The sequence below is a fragment of the Protomyctophum bolini genome (assembly GCF_963924005.1).
Source record: "Protomyctophum bolini genome assembly, chromosome: 6".
Lineage (NCBI taxonomy): Eukaryota > Metazoa > Chordata > Actinopteri > Myctophiformes > Myctophidae > Protomyctophum > Protomyctophum bolini.
This window is the reverse complement of record NC_137867.1, coordinates 11,160,044-11,180,220: the sequence shown is the minus strand read 5'-3', so window position 1 is coordinate 11,180,220 and position 20,177 is coordinate 11,160,044. Positions and strand designations below refer to the sequence as shown.

General features: G+C 45.2%; 1 protein-coding gene across 2 annotated transcripts in view; it reads right to left on the bottom strand.

Moving 5' to 3' along the window:
- Window positions 1-4,921: 4,921 nt before the first annotated feature.
- rhobtb4 (Rho related BTB domain containing 4) overlaps window positions 4,922-20,177 on the bottom strand; it is a 51,060-nt gene continuing 35,804 nt past the window's right edge. For both annotated transcript variants that reach the window (XM_080765159.1, XM_080765158.1), the window contains exons 4-11: window positions 20,055-20,177; window positions 18,063-18,978; window positions 17,245-17,464; window positions 15,402-15,520; window positions 10,298-10,448; window positions 6,767-6,855; window positions 5,718-5,823; window positions 4,922-5,428 (exon numbers count right to left, since the gene is read on the bottom strand). The exon at window positions 20,055-20,177 is cut by the window's right edge and continues 63 nt beyond it. In XM_080765159.1, the coding sequence (XP_080621285.1) occupies window positions 5,250-5,428; window positions 5,718-5,823; window positions 6,767-6,855; window positions 10,298-10,448; window positions 15,402-15,520; window positions 17,245-17,464; window positions 18,063-18,978; window positions 20,055-20,177 (1,903 nt within the window). In that variant the 3' untranslated portion in view covers window positions 4,922-5,249. The remainder of the gene's footprint in view (window positions 5,429-5,717; window positions 5,824-6,766; window positions 6,856-10,297; window positions 10,449-15,401; window positions 15,521-17,244; window positions 17,465-18,062; window positions 18,979-20,054) is intronic.

Sequence of the window (20,177 nt, the reverse complement as noted above, 5' to 3'; positions counted from 1 at the left end):
GTATGGGCACTGATGACGCGGAGGAGGAAACACGCCGCCAGCACCCACAGCGTCCCGAGCGGGAATCGAACCCAGGACCTTCTAGCTGTGAGGCGACAGCACTACCAACTGTGCCACCGTGCCCCCAACAGACATCCCTAAACGGAAGCATTTGAAAATTGCTAGAGGCAACAGTTTGGCCAGTACTGTACTTGAGTAAAATGAAGAGGGGCAGCTGTGAATCACTCTACTGACTTCCTGTTTCCTGCAGTAGACCTATCCACACTTTTCCTGGGCTGTGTGTGCTCCAGTTCCTGTCGATTTGATCCAATGAAAGACAATGAAACTGGTCTGATGACCAATGATATCCAATGAAATCAACAGGAACTGGAGCACACACAGCCCAGGAAGTGTGGATATAGACGTTCACAACAAAGCTGGATGTTCACAACAACCTCCGCAGTAGTATAGGTAGGGACCACTTTTAACAAATAAATAAAATGATTGGAAACACAAACGGACTTCAGTTCCAAAGATGACCAAAGGTTTATTAAAAGCATCAAAATACTGAAACGGCAAAAAAAAAACTTTTTTTGTCCCTCTATGCTTTTTTGTTGTTTTGTACAAATCACAGTGGTTAAAAAAAAGGAAAAATATTACAAACAGCAGCAAAACATTCTGATTGTTGTATATTTGTGTAGAAGCCCTTAGTGAGTGTGTGTGTGTATGCTTTTATTACAATAAACACAGAACAATGCGCCGTACAAATGTTATTTAAAAAGGAAACCAAAGTGCATAACAATACTATACAGTATAAGTCCAACATAGCCAACTCTGGCAAATTTGTTTTCCAAAAAGAAAATGATAAAATAAAATAAATAGCATATCTACAAGCTCACAGTGCGTTGTGATGTGACGCGCTGTGGACTTGTAGATCGGCTATCCTGCACTATTTGTCCTGTGACAAAACATATGGGACTGAAGTGGTTAAAATATAGACGATAGAAACCATCACTGTCTACGGCCACGGCCCTTTCTCTACACTCTCACAAAAAACTAAAGGTTTTTACAAGGTTCCTTTTTAAGACCGTACATGGCTCCTTGTCATCGAACCCAATGGTTCTGTGTGGTTCCTAAATGTGTCCATGCACAATTGAACCTTTTGTTTGTATAAACGGCAAACCCATTAAAGATAAAAAATAAATAAATACAAATTACAGACCATACAAAATGGTTCCATATTGAACCCTTTTAGGAGCTACATTATAGAACCTTTTCGGTTGCACATGGAACCCTTCTTTTTTGGTAAGATTGTATCCATTTCTACAGGCATCGATTAGATACGTTATATAATGATGATAATACTAGCAAAGGTAATGTGAAATATCAGATTTATACTTAGTTGCGTAGTTACTAGTTAGGTGTGTCGCACAAAACAAATAGCAGATCTACGAGCTCACGAGGCATCGCGGGGCGACAGGTTGCGAACTTGTAGATCGGTGGATTAACTCCATTAAAGTCCTAGTCAAATGGCAGTTAACAACTAAAGACATCTGCAGCACTGTACAGGCAAGTGAGCCTGCCTGCCTGTGATGCCGATTTTGAGGTCATTAAAGGCTACGATGTTCAAAAATAGCCGATCTACAAGCTCACAACACTGTTATGTCCAATGTACCCCCAATGGATGGTAAAGTAATGGCCTAATGTACAACATGATAAGTGTCACATAAAAGTAGTGAAAATAGCAGACCCACAAGATCAGCTATTTTCACTATTGTATATCTTTTGTAAATAGTAATAGAAAAGGAAGTTTTTTTTTGTTTGTTTTTTTGACAAGGTTTCCATCCGACAGCGACTTTCCGCTACCATGAGCCGAGCCTCACTAAACCTGTCAAAGTCTGCAGCTAGCACTCAGAAGTGCAAAACACGAGGTTTTAATAAAAACACCCTTACAGAAGAAAAGTATTAGGCCAGGTTCAATAATACACCCCAAAATAGAAATAATAAGACAAATAGGAAAAGTGCATTCCAACACTGATAAGAGAATAAAGTGGCATCATGAAGGACATAAAAAAAAAAGAAAAAAAAAAAAACATAGGCCACCATGCTAATGATCCACATTCTAAATGACACTACATAGTGGTTTCACCCTGGGAGGGAAGGACGCGCACACGGCCAGCCAGTGCTGCTGTCATTCTCTTTCCTGAAACGAGGCTTTTTACAGCCGTTCAAAAGAGAAGTAAAGGAAAGCTCAAATCCATGAAAGGCTCCACCCTTAAAGGTCCGACCAACTTCTGACCAATCACACGGTCCGAATGTTCATCTCGGAGGTGCACGGTTCTGGCAGGCACGTCCGGAGTTCTGTTTGGACGGAGCGTGAGACCGCCACGTGACGCAATCGGACGCAATTAATGAACCAGTTACATCATCATCCACCCAATCTCGGTCTTGTCTCATCGTCTGGACGCCTGCAAAGCAGGTCTTAACTAGCTTATCTTAATTTAAAAAATAAAGTTCAAAAAGCAGTTTGTGCAACGATAAGGCACGTGGAGCGGGAGATAAGGTTGAACCGGTGGTCATAAGGAAAAATCATCAACGGCCGTCAACTCTGTGGGGGCTAAAGAAATATAAAATAAAAATAAACTGGGCTAATCCCCCCCAACACTCTTCATTCTTATTTTCCAATTGGACCCCCCCCCCCCAAAAAAAAAATTAAAAAATTAAATACATTGATGAAAATGAATCCACCGAGAAAAAAACCAAAGTGTAGAACACTGGCTGAATGGGACGCCTCATGGGACTGCTCTATAGTGTGGTTATTCGGTAGAGCCCTGAAAGCCAGAACCCGGCCTGTGGAAACGGGCCGGGCTAGGGCCGTTTCTGTGTTTGACCATCGGGCGCAGGGCCAGACACTGAAAGCCCTAAAATCATTCCTCTCATATACAGTGTTCCAGGTAAAGCCTCTGGGGCACAAACTGCTAAGCTACAAATAGAACGAGGCGCAAAAAAATATATTTTCTTTTACATTCAGTCACCCAAAACTCAAAGAAATGAACAGTCTGAAAGTAAAGACTAACAACGTAACTTATAGAATCCATACATCAAAAACGTCCATGGCATTCAAAACCCCATCAGTGGAATGGCACTTTCAATCCAAAGCAACTTTTAGAACAAAACGGCGCAACAAACTGTCTGCTGCCAAGAAATCACCACCTCATCCTAAAATAAACCTTTATAAATCATGCCTCACTCGCATTCAATGAACCAAATGTTACGCTTTCTTATCAGAACCGTTATGCTTGCACCGCGCGATGTTGGCGCGCCCCGCTGTTGTGCAATGAAGTCTGAAAGTCAACGTGTCTTAGCCCTACGGGGCTGTCAAAACATTGACAAAGGAGGGGGGGGAAACATTTGACTATAGACGGTATTTCATAGAGTAAACTAAATCACGCACAGCATTAGAACGAACGGAACACCTGTTCGTCAATCACAGGTAAACAACAGAACAACTGGGCAGACGCTTGGCAGACATGTTTTAAATTAAGGACTAAGGACTGTGGGAGCGTGTGTGTGTGTGTGTGTGCGTGCACGCGCAATCGCGTATGTTCACATGGACACTATATTATTGCATCCTATAAGCACCGTTATTTTCATTTTGTTTCCTGATTCTGGTGAAAGAAGGCGGCTATGTGCTGCAGTGACACCTCCCCACCACTAGGAGAGACAGACAGATATTAAATGACCTTTTCCTACTCATCACCTCGTCTCCTCGCCTCTGTCTCTCGTTACCGTTTAAACCAATAGGAGAAGGGGAAGAGAGTCACAGCTTTGGTTTTCATCAGTTAAAAAAGCAGTGGTTCTCAACCTGTGGGCCGGGGCTATTGAGGGCCCCCAAATAATTGGCAAAACACTGAGGATGTAATGATAATATAACATCAATATGCAATAATAATAATATATTAATAATAATAAGGGTAATAATAATAATAATAATAATAAAATAATAATAAATGATGGAGAGACTGATAAATAGGAACTTAATGTTAGTTCCACTGAAGCCAGAACATAAATAAACATGCTCTGAAAGTGATCAGAACTTCTCAAACACTTTTTTTTTTAAAGTGGGCCCTGATTCCAGAAAAGGTTGAGAACCACTGCGGTCAAACAGGCAGGTCGGGATGCCAACACATGATTGACTGTGCACATGCTATACAACCCCCCACATGCGATGGGTGGCGCATCATGCCCCCCCCCCCCACACACACACACACACCCCTCCGACAGGGAGTCGGCCGATGGAAGGAAGTCATGTGACAGTCACGTGACTTCGGGCAGTGCTGGTCAGCGACGGCGTCCCTGCCGGTCGGTATCCATTTCCCCCTGATTGAAGAGTTCCTTTATGCTCCGTCGCACGTCAAAGAATAGCAGACCTGCAACATGCTTGTGGGTCTGCTATGAAGAATAGCAGATCTATACAACATGCTTGTGGGTCTGCTATGAAGAATAGCAGATCTACACAACATGCTTGTGGATCTGCTATTCCGTACTTTTCGACACTGTCGCGCAGCAAAGTACAAATGAGGCTCAGGAGTTTTGCCGGTCATAAGAATTCAAACCAAAATTGTAGAAAAATAGTACAAAAAAAAAGTACAATAAAAATATTAATATTGCTCCAGTCCAGTTGCGCTGTAAGAATCCAGGACTGGTCTTTGGAAAGAGTGGGCGGGGCTTTGTGCAAAACGTCTGTCCGCCCGACACGGTGTGTCTGTGTGGAAGGGAAGGCAAAGATGACCTCACTGTAGCGACGGACAATGCAGGTCGGTAGAGGTCAACGCATGCTCCTTCCGATGTCGGAAAAGTCTTCTGGTTCGGACGGGCTTTTCCGATCTATAGTTCAGAGAGTCGGGACATGTGGAGGGCGGCGCACGGGGGGGGGGGGGGGTCCGAGAAAAAGTCCTGAGACCGCCCATCAGAAGTTCTGAATGACAATGTCAATTTGTAGCTCGTTCCTGGGAAGCGAAGAGCGTGTTGGTGGGAGGACAGAACTCTTTGGAGGCTGTTTGCAAGGCTGGGTGGGCCGCCGGGACCCCTGGGGGCGAGGGGGTGGCTGAGGTCTGGGGCCTCAGGGGACTGGGTGACAAAGAGTCCTTAACCTGGAGTAGGGATCACACACACATGCACTCTCTTACACGCGCGCACACACACACACACACACACACACACACACACACACACACACACACACACACAAAGCAGGCATGGTGGGGGGGTTAGGAGACGTGTGGTGAGCTGGACGGGGGTCTCCAGAAGCACCAGCTCCTCTTGGTGTTCTGCTTGCGGAGCAGCTCCTCCTCGCGGACGCGCTCCTTCTGGGAGCGCAGGTAGCGGTCCTCCTCCTTCAGGAACCACACCGGAGGCCAGCGCAGCTTCTCAAAGTGTCTCTGGTTCTCTGGAGACACAGAGAGAGAGAGAGAGAGAGAGAGAGAGAGAGAGAGAGAGCATAATCAGTATAATATAACAAGTAAGACGCGTGAACGCGGGAAGCTAACGCAGCAGGGTTAAATAGTAAAGGCTCACTGGCGTTCGCAATCACTGGCGTTTGCAATAAGCATTCTTCATGTAGATTGTCAATTTGGACATCAAAGCTATTTTATAATATAGCATATTATGTGGGACTGTTGGTGTGATGTTAGTATTATTTCTGATGTTAATATAGGATGGGGAACAGAAGGACCCACCTGGACACATGGTCTTCATTTCTTTGGGGAACTTGCGACAGATGCTGTTGTAGTTTGTGCAGATGTGGTGAAGACACCAGGCTGACAGCTGCTTGGCGTTGTGGAACTGCAGTCATACAATACAATGTATTACAAGTGAAAAAATAAAATAATAATAATAATAACAACAAATCAACAAACACACACACACACACACACACACACACACACACACACACACACACACACACACAGACTGCGGAAATAGTTGATCTACAAGCTTACAACACATCACAAAGTGACATGTTGTAAGCTTTAAATGGAGAATTCCATGCTAGAATGCTTTTTTATCTTTCTTACCTTTCTTTGTAGTTGTTACGTCCCCACCAAAGAGGTCCAGGTGTTTTTTTGTGCAAAAACTCCTTATTGGCTATTTCCCCTACCATAAGCCCTCAATGAATTGCATTGCATTGAATGGGAATTGAATGGGGCTATGGGGTGTTATGCTAATTCGCTTATTTCCATCGAAAGAAGTAGTAAAGTGTGCCGCTTGGGATATTATTTACATTATGAAGAGAGGATATATACAAAGAAATTATAATTTTGAGCGATGGAAATAAGCGAATTAACACAACACCCCATAGCCCCATTCAATTCAATGCAATTCATGTAGGGCTTATGGTAGGGGAAATAGCCAATAAGGAGCTTTTGCACAAAATAACACCTGGACCTCTTTGGTGGGGACGTAACAACTACAAAGAAAGGTAAGAAAGCCTTTTAGTATGGAATTCTCCTTTAACCCATTTTGGGGCGGGAACCCCTTTTGGTGTTTTAAACATTATGTTATAATTTAGCTATTGAAAAATAGCAGATCTACAAGCTCATAGCGCGCCATAAATAAAAATCAAATTTCTGTTTTACTTCTAGGCTTTGAGAACAAACGTTGATATGACAAATAACTTAAATATATAAAGAAATGACTGACATAATTATTTTCCACTATGTTTTGAAGTGTATGAACATTTTTCAACGAAACGCAACGATTATATAACAAGTGTGGCAGGCCTCACCTGAGCCATCTCCAGGTAGGCCAGAGCCTGTCCATCCATGTCAGTTCCTTTTGTGGCCTGTTGGAGGAGCTCTTCCACCGCATGCAGCTCTGGAGAGGAAAGAGAGAATATGGAAATGTCAACATCTCCTGGAATCTGCACTGCAAGAACTCTTCTCCCTTCCCTAAAACACCTTGGACAATGCTCCACACGTCCTTGACTCTTCTCCCTTCCCTAAAACACCCTGGACAACACTCCACACATCCTAGACTCTTCTCCCTTCCCTAAAACACCCTGGACAACACTCCACACGTCCTTGACTCTTCTCCCTTCCCTAAAACACCCTGGACATTGACTCTTCACCCTGGACAACACTCCACACATCCTAGACGCTTCTCCCTTCCCTAAAACACCCTGGACAATGACTCTTCACCCTGGACAACACTCCACACATCCTAGACTCTTCTCCCTTCCCTAAAACACCCTGGACAATGACTCTTCACCCTGGACAACACTACACACATCCTAGTCTCTTCTCCCTTCCCTAAAACACCCTGGACAACGCTCCACACGTCCTTGACTCTTCTCCCTTCCCTAAAACTCCCGGGACAAACCACCATACTTCCTTGACTCTTCTCCCTTCCCTAAAACACCATGGAAAATGCTCCACACATGCTAGACACTTCTCCCTTCCCTAAAACACCATGGACAACGTTCCACACATGCTAGACTCCTCTCCGTTCCACAGAACACCTTGGACAACACTCCACACGTCCTAGACTCTTCTCCCTTCCCTAAAACAGCCTGGACAACAGACATATCTAGTATACTATAGTTTCAAATGTACAGAATGCTATTTTGATAGCATGTTGTTTAGACAGAATACAGGTTTCATTGTTTACCTGGTATTCTAGTTTATTTGAAGCACTACATTGTTCTCTCTGCACTCTACTTATGTGACTATTTACCTTGTTGTCAGTTTATATTCCAATTTCTGGCCCGTGTCTGCCCGAGAAGTCAGTCTTTGTATTATAAGTTGACTAATGGTCCTAATATGGGTTAAATGCCCAGCTCTGACAGGGAAGCCATTTATAATGATGAACCTTGGACACAGCTGTTTGTAGTCCAGCAGAGGTCTTCACTGTGTGCAGACAGACTTCTGTCTGCCTCATTACAGACAGCACAGGCTACAAGGTGAGACAGTTATCGGTCTTTCTGTAAATGTCTTCCATTGCCAGGTCTCTTTATCAGCTACGGAGTCTTTTTAAGTGGTGCAACCACTTCCTTAAGTGACTATGTGTGTGGGTGTATGTGTGGGTGCTTCTGAGCACGAAAACAGCATGGTTGTTTTTCACCACCTGTGCGCAACCTAACACACACACGTACATATTAACTGTATATATGGTGATTTCGGGTGTGCCAGTACAGTACAGTGACAGTACAGTACAGTGGAGGGTACAGTAGAGGGACCCCCACACGGTAACTCTGTCATTTCTCAACCGTTTCGGACGCGGGGCGGCTCACCGGAATCGGGCCGGCACCCTGGGTGCGTTCCTGTGGGTCTGGAACCCCCCCCCCCCGGGGACCCCCACACGGAGTTGCACCACTTACTTCACACGGGTGTGATTTTTATTTGTTTAAAAACTACCGGTAAGCTCAATTCACCTGCAGTTTATAGAATGGGCTACAAGACGACGAGGCTCTACAGAGTGTCAGAAACTAATATGGGGGAACATTATTCATAATATAAGAAATATTGAGGGGAGACTACCATAACAAACTGACTATGATGAACTGAAGATTGATGAACTGATAAACTCATTAAGACATTAATAATTAATATTCTGGGACTCTAAATAACCACACTTGAAGAGCATTCAAACACAGGTCTTTACTTGGTGACTCTCAATCAGGGGGGCAGTCAGACAGATATTTTGTGAAGCCACTGAGGAAATCGGGATTTCCTGAAAGTTCATATAATGGCCTGTTGTGGCGCTGTCATTGGACCCAGAAAAACCCATAGCCCCATAGAAGTCCATGTATTTGGGCCCAACTTCACCTAGACTGTATTACCTTAATAAACATGGTCATGAATCCTTTCTGCTTCCAGTCACTAGTTTAAAGTCTCATTTCTAATGTCATAATATTCTTTTTGGAAAATGATGGTCCCATTTATTAAATAAATGACCATAAAGTCGCGTATGTTCTGAGGGGCGTGGCTACCGTTACAGTCTATGATCTGGATTCCCCTCCCACTCGAGTCAAAATAAAAACGAACAGAGAAGAAGGGGGGGAAGTCCCGCCTCGTTGTCTGGACCAGCCAATGGGCCAGCTGGGCCAAAACGGATCTAGAAAGATGGCGACTTACAATGCAAGGACTGACAGGCTTCATTTTACGTTCATGTTAGACCCGGAGAACGCTTTGTCCATATTTTTTACAGTCTATGCTCTCAATGCAGAACTGAACACACACAGCACACTCAGAGGCTACAACAGGCTGCAGGGGATCTCGCTAATCAGCACAGGTGATGTTATGTTGAAGAAAAAACCCAATAAATATAAAATTAAAGAAAATCAGCACAGGTGGAAATAATGTTCTCAATCAGTGGCATGCTCTTTCACCTAGATAGAAGACTCTATTAAAGTATCGATCTCCTCTTGTGATCCTCTTGTGACCCAGGCCTAAAGCTGGCGTACAGGTGGGAAGGAAAAGGCTGTATAAGAGTATACTCGAAGTTTATCCTGAAGCTGACTGTCTTTTTCTTTAATCTTTATCTCTTTTTGCTGTTGTGTATATTCATATATGTACTCGTTATCTTTTGTTGTATATTATTGTTGTTATTATCCTCTCCTTTCATGTGAGGAAACAGAGTGTGCAGAGCACAAATTGACGTGACAGAGAAAGAGGACAATGATGTATTTGTATTTATGCTGGAGGGGGAAGGTCTTTAAAATGTAAAAAACTAAAACAAAATAAATTATAATGTGTATATATATATAAAAAGACTGTCAGAAATGTGCTTAGTCATTGTCCCGGTGCCGTGTCATTAGTCAGAAGGTTCATTGTTCCGAAATTACTATCCCTATCTCTAACCCTAACCTAAACCTAACCGCAAGCACGGGAGCAGTGCATGTTCGGACTAACGGGACTTCGGATCTATGGGTAGTTCCCATTGTCCCTGGATAAGTCTCAGCTAAATGATTCCGATATAGACAATGATCTCCCCATGAATCTCTATTCAAAATAAGAACCGAAAGTGAGTCAATAAAAATGTTTGTGCCACCTATGATGAATGCAGCCATAAAAGTATGGTTTCCGTATGCAGTAAATAGTTGACCTTTTCTAATTAGTTCACTGCGTAACTAATAAATGATCCTACAAGCATTTGTCACAATGTCATTTGTGTTGCTACAGTACACGCGCACGCACACGCACACGCACACACACACACACACACACACACACACACACAAAAAGTGGGTTGGATATGTATTTCATCTGGCCGTGAATGAGATAACTGCAGTGCAAACGTGGTCGGGTCAGTATCTGACCTGTGAGGGCGACGAGGCGAGGTAGACACAGCCGGTTGGCCAGAACAATGAGCTCCATGGGCTCCAGGGTCGGGCCGGGGGTCAGCTGACCACAGTACAGGAACTCCAGGACCCCTCGCATGCAGGCACTGCTGGTGTGAGGGATGGACACCTGGGCGAGAGATAGAGGGAGAAAAGAAATCATGAACGTATGTGCTGAACCATCTCCGACATACATAGTCAAAGTCATCTCTTGGAGTGGTTGAGCTGCAGCCAAGGAGCGGTGAGCTGCAGCCGTGCCGCGCTCGGGAATCATTTGATTAGTAGATTTGACCCCCCAATCCAACCCTTTGATGCTGAGTGCCAAGCAGGGAGGCATTGGGTCCCATTTTTACAGTCTTTGGTATGACCCGGTGGGGGATCGAAACCCCCGACCTCCCAGTTACGGGGCGGACACTCTAACCACAAGCCCACTGTATCTGTAGACTGTGTGCGCCATACTTTTATGCAGGGGACATCAATGTGTCCGTATACATACTTGATCTTGTCCGTGGCAAATGTTTATTTTTTTTTTCTTTTCCTTTTTAAACACACCATTATAATGTCCTTATTTTGTTCATGAGACCCGATTACTGAATGTCAGTCTGCCTGTTTTCTTCAGAATTATGTATGACAGTGATTTACTACGACACTATGTATGGCACATGGCGATGATCCTATGTGCTTTTATGTGTGCTTAACCCATTTCGAAATAAAATAAAAAAGTCTAAAACCTGACAGTTTTATTAAAAACCCATGTTTCTATGTCAGTTGTTCTCAAACATATTCATGTCAAGGAACCCCAAATATATATGACATTGGCCGCTGACCCCCCATCTGAAAATGTGTAGTTCCAGGGACCCTCTCAGTAGCAAAGATTTTAGTTAAAAACTCGCTCTGAAAGAATATATATATATTCAATGATTTCAGGCGCATTTTCACGATTTTTTGAAAATAGCAGACCTACAAGCTCGTAGCGCGCACTATGAGCTTGTACATCTGCTATTTTTCAATAGCTAAATTATAACATAATGTTTAAAACACCAAAAGGGGTTCCCGCCCCAAAATGGGTTAATAGGGGTGTAACGATACATTTCAAGAGCGATACTATATGTATCACGATACATGGTTGACGATACGATACATGGACGATATTGGTTCATTATGGCGATCCGATACGATGCGATTCAATTATTTGAAATCGATACAGTAACTATTTAAAATACATTGACGTTATTTAATTTTAAATGTAGCAATCAAACCCCTCTTTTTCATGTTTCTTCTAAAAATAGCTAAATACCACGCAAACAAAGTATTGATAGAATCGATTAATTGCATAGCAAAGTGATTCGATACAGATTATTTCCATTGCAAAACGATACGATACATAGTCACTGTTGCTGTTTTAATTTCGATATACTTCGATTCTTGAAATTAAAATCGATTTTTCGATTCAGTTACTATATCGTTACACCCCTAGTGCTTAATGTACAGATATGGGAAGCTTCTGGTAAGGGTGTGCTGCATTTTATTTTGGTCCTCTTTTTCTCCTGTTCTGTGTTAGTCAGGGAGACCACAATAGTCATTGTGTTTTCATTTATTACTTTCGTGTGGTCTTTGGTTTGTTTGTTTTGGCCTTGGCCACCCTGACGTCTTATGCTTATGTTTCTGTTACATTTCTATTTTTTATTACTGACACGCCTCATTGACATCTGTTCCACCAGATTTATTATATATTTTTGATTCAATCTAAATTGATGTATGTAATCTACTTGTGTTTCTGTCTATGCCTGTCTTTGTCTGTCACAGGTCTGAGGCTGCAGTTCTGTGCCCGTGCAGCAGAGGGCTCCGTTATTCCTGACAGTAATAAAACAAACAACTCACTGAAAATAGCAGCTAAAAATAGCAGCAGCAGGAAGTGGCGGAGGGAGAGGGGGGTGTCTGCACTGCACACTGCAGAGAGGACCTGGTACACCCTAAAATAAAACCTTCATAATGCATGGACAGAGTTTAAATAAATCCCTTATTTATAATGCATGGACAGGATTCATGATGAATCCTTCATAATGCATGGACAGGGTTCATAATGAATCCTTCATAATGCATGGACAAGGTTTAAATAGCAGTGGCATGGTGGCACAGTCGGTAGCGCTGCCGCCTCACAGCTAGAAGGTCAATTCCCGCCAGGGACTCTGGGCGCTGGGGGTGTGTTCTCTCCTCCATCGTCCATACCCGAGGTGGGGTTGGTGGACGGGCCTTTCTGTGTGCAGTTTGCATGTTCTCAACGTACAGTAAATGGTGCATTTATATAGCACCTTTATCCAAGGCGCTTTGTGCATTACATTCACACACACACACACACACACACACACACACACACACACACACACACACACACACACACACACACACACACACACACACACACACACACACACACACACACACACACACACACACACACACACACACACCATGCAAGGCACCACCAACCTGCACATTGGGAGCAATTATGGGTTCAGCGTCTTGCATAAGGACGCTTCGACACTAACTCGGGGGTTCACATCTGGCTGCTCTACCGGCCACTCTACCCCTGAGCCTTGTGTATAGGGTAGGCACCATCACAAAAAACATGCAGTAATCCTGGTCTCTATACTGCCTCCCCCATGTCAGAACGACCAGCATTGAAGGAAGCATAAACTCAGTTTAGGCACCTTACAGCTTAGGCATTGGCCCCTAACCTGACGCTGCCAGATCCAAAAAGCTTGCTACACAAATTTGTTTCACAGCTTATTTGGATCTGGGATCGCGGAAGCAAATTCGATGACGGGGCTGTTCCTTTTTTTCAAGATACATGGTAGATGATTGGATGGGAGCGTCTGTCTATCACCGTGTGGGCGTGCAAACACAACCAATCATATCGACGTGTCTATATACCGTCACATCCGCATCCCGCCTTTAGCTCACGCTGATTGGTTCGGTGCGAAGCAGATCTGACTCAGGGCTCAACTCTGTCAGAGATCCCAGATGAGTGTTGTGTTGGGGAATATGTTTCCGCAATACCGCCCTCATCTGGCAGCGTCAGGTTAATTGGCCCCAGCCCCAGGTGAAAAAAAATGGGTTACAACATTGTGTGATAAAAACTTAAATGAAAACAATAATGCATGGACAAGGTTTAAATAAAACCTTCATGACGCATGCAGGGTTTAACCCATTTAGACCTGTTGCAACTTATACATTGTTATACCGTTCAATCCAGGAGCTACCTCTGTGAATCTTTGAATATATCCATTTTTTTACGCAAATGTTAAATCTTAAAAGTATTTTGAGATGGGGATCCGGTCCTTGACATGAAAACGTTTGAGCACCACCAGAAAACTGTTTTGTAGAATCGGCCTCCAGTCTTAATGGGTAAAAACAACATATTTAAAGTTGTTATCATCATTATGGTGCTTGGTGCGAATGGACCTTCGTCCTTCACTCTCGGTCTGTCTGTCTCTCTCTCTCTCTCTCTCTGAGTAATTCTCTGTGTCTCTCTCCCTCCAATCCTCTAGTTTCCCGTTTCCCGGAGCAGCTTCCCGTCCTCAGTGAGCCCAGACCTGGGTAACCGAACCCCCACGGGTCAGGAGTAGTAACCGGACGCCGAAGGATCCGGTTCTCTCCAACGCAGCCAGGAGAAGCCTGGAGCCCAGGAGGACACACCCTGAGGCTGCATGGGACCAGAGCCATAGAGTAAGGGCCGATTCATACTCCTATTTTAGAGCCGAATAAATGTGTGGGGGGGGGGGGACATTGTCACTCTTCGCCATGCTCTTCGCCAATAGAAGTCTATGTAGAAGAGCCGCCATTGGACTGGCCCCATGGAGTGACAAATAGAAGTCTATGTAGAAGAGCCCCCATTGGACTGGCCCCATGGAGTGAACAGAGTTGTCGTAACTCTGTCGTAACTCTATGGCTCTGCATGGGACTATACCTCTGTGGGTCAGCAATCACCTACTTAAAGGCATAGTTCACCCGATCACACCTGAATTAATGGATATTATCTTTGTTTTTTGTCGCATTCCTAAGCCAATAATTTGATGACCAGCAGTGGTTCCCTATGGAGACACAATAAGTCTCCTTTGTGTCTCCACAGGGAACCATTACGACCTGAGGCAGAGTGTACAAATGTATCCCGAAACACCCAATGAAGCCAGAATTACATCACTGAGGATGAGTATAAGTTGCATGCACCAAGGGAATACATAATACATAAATAAATTAGATTATGACTGAATAAATAAATTAAATTAACACTGAGTTTAGTGATGTGCTGTAGGGCAGGAAATAACAAAAACCTAATCAACCTCAAGTTCCCTCCAGAGAAGTGGGTTTCCTGTAGCTTGAGCTAAATATGAGACTGAACCCTGTGTGCTCGTGCGTGACTGTGTGTGTGTGTGTGTGTGTGTGCGCATGTCTTTTTTTATCCAAGGTTTTGTAACCCATTTTTTCACGCGGGGCCAGTTGCATAAGCTATAATCCTGGGCACTACTCTCCCTCTGCCAACCTGAGGAGAACCCCGAACTGAGCTCATGCTTCTTCTTCCTTTATACCGCCTGCGCCACGGTGCACGTGCGCATTGCTTGTTTACTCGATCACCTAGGGGCCGTTCACACCTAAGAGACAGCTGTCTCCTCTGCGTCTCCTGTGTGTCGCAAGCACGCCAATTCATTTCCAATGGGAGTTACATGGTTTGACGAGACAAGCGTGCTCCCTGGCTGTCTTCTGCCCTCCCCATGGAACAAGGTTGTCTCGCCAAACCATGTGACTCCCATTGAAAATGAATTGCGAGCTTGCAACACACAGGAGATGGAGAGGAGACAGCAGTCTCTTAGGTGTGAACGGACCCTTAGCAACCGAGAGCTAACCAGACAGTAGTGAAGATGGCGCTCTGAAGATAATTCAATAAAAGCCTGAAAACTTGTTCATAGCAGTCTGGGCCACTGGGAAAAACTTGTCCAAACTCGTCAGTCTAAAGATCAAAAAGGAAGACATGAGGAGGGGCACTGATTCTTCAGGAACAGGGTTTTTTAGTTGTTATTATTACCTCGTCGATGTAGCTCTCCATGAAGGAGCCGCGGAACATGGCCGCCATCCAATCACAGCTGGCGATGAGCAAGGGCTTGTGGGCCGGCAGGGAGCCGTCGTCCAATCGGAACACCACATCTGAAACCGAGGGGTGGGGGGAAAAGAGGATTCATCTCGGAGGTGTGTCACACATGCCCCGCCCATGCTACAGAGGAGGAAGACAGACAGACGGACAGACGGACGGACGGACGGACAGACAGACAGGCTGACAGGCAGACAGGCAGACATAGGGACAGACACAGAGACACAAGTAGACAGACAAAGAGATAAATTGACAAATAGACGGAAGACATTTTGGACACAGGGTCAGGGATAGAAACAACCTCCAGAGTGGAAGGTTTTCAAACTGATGACTCTTACTATGCTGCACTGAATGCCCTGCCAGCAGACTCGAAATTCCTCAATTCCCAACCATATTTAAATCTGACCTACGTAAGATGGCTATCCTCAAATTAAAATTGGACTCATATAATTCTATCCTTTACCAGCTTGAGATGTAAACAGAGATGTAAACAATGTTGATTTTGTCAACTAAAACACTGACAAAAAAAGGTCTGTCCACTATCTTTTTTCACTGACGAAATAAATAAAACTAAATAAAAGCTAAGCCATGATGACTAAAAACTACAACTAAATATACTGACAATTTTGTCAACCGATAAAAACGACATTAAAATGTAGGGAGTGGGAGAAGAGATAATAAAGAAGAGATGAAGACATGCTGTCTTCATCAGTGTAGTATGTCAAACTCACAGATGTTATAGTTCATTTCCAAAGTGATCAAATTATTTTGTGCAATTAAATGGTCAACTAGATAATGATAAAAAGTTGAGTATGTCAATACCAATGATAAGTAGGCCTACCATTTCAGGATATTGTTTACTAATGAATTACATTGTTTCAGTACTTTGGTGTTTAAATGTGGTGATGTTGATGTGAATGTACGTGTTGATGTAAGACATAAAAACATTAATACATGCACATACAACAGCCTAGACAGCCTATGCTGTTGTATGTGCAACGGACAGAAACACATAGACAAACAGTCAAACACGTATGGAGACATAAAGTACACACTCAAACAACACAATGGATGATCGGCGACACTGTTGGTTTGAAATGCTGAGAATGAATATGAACATGTTCACACTAGATTAATATTAATAACAGTAATAATAATAATAATAATAATAATAATAATAATGATTTTTATGACAAAATGTCTACAAAAAAAAATCAATCTTCAAGTGTACAGAGTTCATATACCGGATATACAGTATCATTATGCAATGAATTGTGACAGAGTCTAGGACTAGGTGTATTATAGAGTAGGCAGCAACCCCCAAACATAATCATATTTTAACTGGGGACGCCCCACCCTGACAAGCACTTGGAATATAGTAGTTGAGGCGTTCCAGAAAAACAATATGTGAAAATACTCAAAATAGCTGATCTACAGTACAAGCGCAAGGCGTTGTGAGCTTGTAGATCGTCTATCTTCACTTTTATTATGTTTTTTTTTTTTCTTACATTATTTGATAGTTGGTCATTACTGAAGTGCAACAAAAAAGTTGAGCTACGCAATGGCATGTGTAGCGTAAGGCCAGGCTGATTTGAATTGTCACGGGTACACTCATGCTATGTGCCGTCATTTGAAATAAATCTCGGAACCGGGGCCAAATTGTCATGGTTCCATCTGTGTTTGGTTTTCTTATTTGAAAATGTTTTCGGAACGGGTCGGAGTGGGTCCCGACAGTTTGACAACAACCACTGCAGTGGAGAGTCGTTTTGTTTCTTTTTACCAGAGAAGGTGCCCTTGTGCAGGCATTCCTTGATGCGGTTGGCCCGGCGCACATGGAAGGCCTTGGTGATCTCCTGGTTCATGAAGCTCTCTCGGTTCAGCACGTTGGCCACCATCATGCGCAGGTCAAACACCTCCAGCAGCTCCGCGATGGTGGCCACCGCCATCAGGTCCCTGCGGCCCTCGTCCAGGCTGCCCGTGTACAGGTAGCCAAGGACTGCCTGGAAGCATAGTAACGTCATGACATGATGTTATATACTGTAATGTAACACAGTGTACAGGTAGCCAAGGACTGCCTGGAAGCATAGTAACGTCATGACATGATGTTATATACTGTAATGTAACACAGTGTACAGGTAGCCAAGGACTGCCTGGAAGCATAGTCACACAGCAAATGTATCGTCGCTGTCGCGTGTGGCCCGCATCGGAATACTGATATATTATTGATTTCAGCTGTTAGAATTCCAAACATGCAAACAGGACCCGCTTTAATTACTTCAGTCTATATGTAGCTTAATGACTAGTATTAAAGTATTAAAATGTTATTGTCTTTTTTATGTCCAATGTATTTGTAACATAACTACAACATAACTAAATGCGTTTGAAATTAAATAAAAAGGTTACTTTTCAGGACTCCAATTAAAAACAAAAATTTAATAAATCTGGATTTCAATTCAAATATAGCAAAAATCTACAACGCTTAACTACAAACTTGCTATGTGGCCCCTCTGGAGTGAGTGTGGAAATATAGTGGCCCTCTCCATCTTCAAAGTTGCCCACCCCTGCCCTAGATAAACCCGCCAGGGGCGTGGGTCTCACCTGGAAGGGCTCTTCCTGGACGAGCGCGTCCATGGCGACCACCGTCATGAGGCGCGGCCTCCCGGTCACCGGGTCGTCCACGTGCTCCAGGCGCACGCTCAAGAAGCCCCGCCCCCAGCCCGAGAGGGCGCGGCCGCGGCCGCCACTCGCCCCGCCCCCGGCGGCGAGGACCCCCGGGCGGGAGGAGGAGGAGGAGCCCTGCCCGCCGCTGGAGGAAGGCAGGGCGTTGTCGCTCTGAGAAGTCCTCAGAGAGCCCTGCTGCAGCAGCGGGGGTCTCCTCCGCAGCCCCCCGGACGAGGAGGCCATGTCCTCCTTGTCCATGTCCAGGCTCTTGGTGCGTCCCGCCTGCTCCTTGGCTCCCCTCCTGCTCCGCTCCTCCTCGTCGGCGCTCTCCGAACGCTCCCCGTCCCCCTCCTCCATCTCCTCCATCTCCTCCTCCCCATCCTCCTCCTCCTCCTCCTCCTCCCCCTCCCCCTTGCCTCTTGCCCCCCCGAGGAGGTCGAGGCTGAAGAGGTCGTTGAACTTGGAGCAGGAGGTGGCCAGGTACACGCGGTGGGCGTAGACGTGCGCGGCGCCGCCCCGCAGCAGGAAGAGCACGTCGGCGCACAGCGGCCGCAGGAAGAGCGCGTCGAGCGCCTCGCCGTCGGCCGGGGGCGGGTCCGGGATGCCCACCACGGGCCGGGGCGGCCGCGGGGGCAGGAAGGGTGCCTGGAGGAGGGGCCTCTGCACCCTCTTCAGGTGGGACTTCCAGAACTGCAGGTGGCGCCGGGAGATGAGCGCGGCGCGGATGGCGTTGTCGAACACGTCCTTGACCCCGAACTGGGCCACGATGCTGGTCTCGTAGTACGGGACCCCCAGCTCCTTGGCCACCTCGTGGCCTCGCTCTGGGGCCAGGATGTCGCCCGGTTTGATGGGCCTGTGGGGCCCAGGCACAAACACAATGGAACGTCAGCAAATACCTCCACGTCCACATCGTCAACATACTGCATTTATATATTTAAACTAATTACACTGCCTTTGATGTCTTTTTTCCAAATAGCTCCCGCTGAAGAAGACGTCTTTGACGTATTTTGGGGTTTTTATTGATTCAGAATAGCCTCAGTAGCGTCCCCGACACTAGGCAACGCTTGCTTCCGCTGTAGTCCATCAATGAAATGTCACCCACTTCCGTTATAAGCGCGATCTTTGGCCGCTTTTTTCTCAGAATTGAGGCTCAGATTGAGGTGATTGAACAGAACGTCGATGTTAGGAGCTCATTAAAAGATCACCGCTACCTCGCGGTTACAATATTAACACTTCTGATGACTTGTAAAGTGACGACCGCCAGATTAGTTATGGCCGAATTTGACTTCGGGATGAATTTCGGGGGTTTTCTAAATCTAAATAAAAGACGCATTTTCTACTGCTGGCCGTGAAGGACATTAGACTGAACCGGGGCAGCAAAAGAGCACAATGCATATATACATACTATGTATTTTGTACGTTCAAACATCGCAGATCCACAAGCTATACCTATACATTAAAATACCCAAGTGCCCATACCCGAGGCGGGGGTTGGCGATAGGGCCTTTCTGTGTGGAGTTTGCATGTTCTCCCCGTGTCCCCTAGGGTAGATACCCTCACAAAAACATGCCGTAATCCTGGTCTCTAAAACTACCTCCCCCTGGCCAGCCGGGGCGCCTGATGGAGGGGAAAGGAACTGGTCGGAATAACGTGTCCCTTCCACGCGCTACGTCCGGCTGGGGAAATTCCCCTCTGTCAGGTGAAAAGAAGCAGCTTGGACTCCTCATGCATAGAAGGAGGCATGAGGTCAGTCCGCTGCCCCCCCCAGGTTGGCAGAGGAAGTGTAGCGCCCAGGATTACATTAGATAATTGGCACTGGGTGAAAAAAGAAAACTGGGTTACAAAATCGTGGGATAAAAGAAAAAAATAATAATAATAACATTTTGAACAATATTGCGGTACAGTATGGCGCCGTCGCGGCGGTCTCACTTGGCCAGCGGTCGGCGTGCGCGGTTGACGGCGTCCAGGTCGGCGTAGCGCAGGTCCAGCTGGCAGCCCACCAGGATGATTGGCGTCCGCGGGCAGAAGTGTTTGATCTCCTGGAACCACATG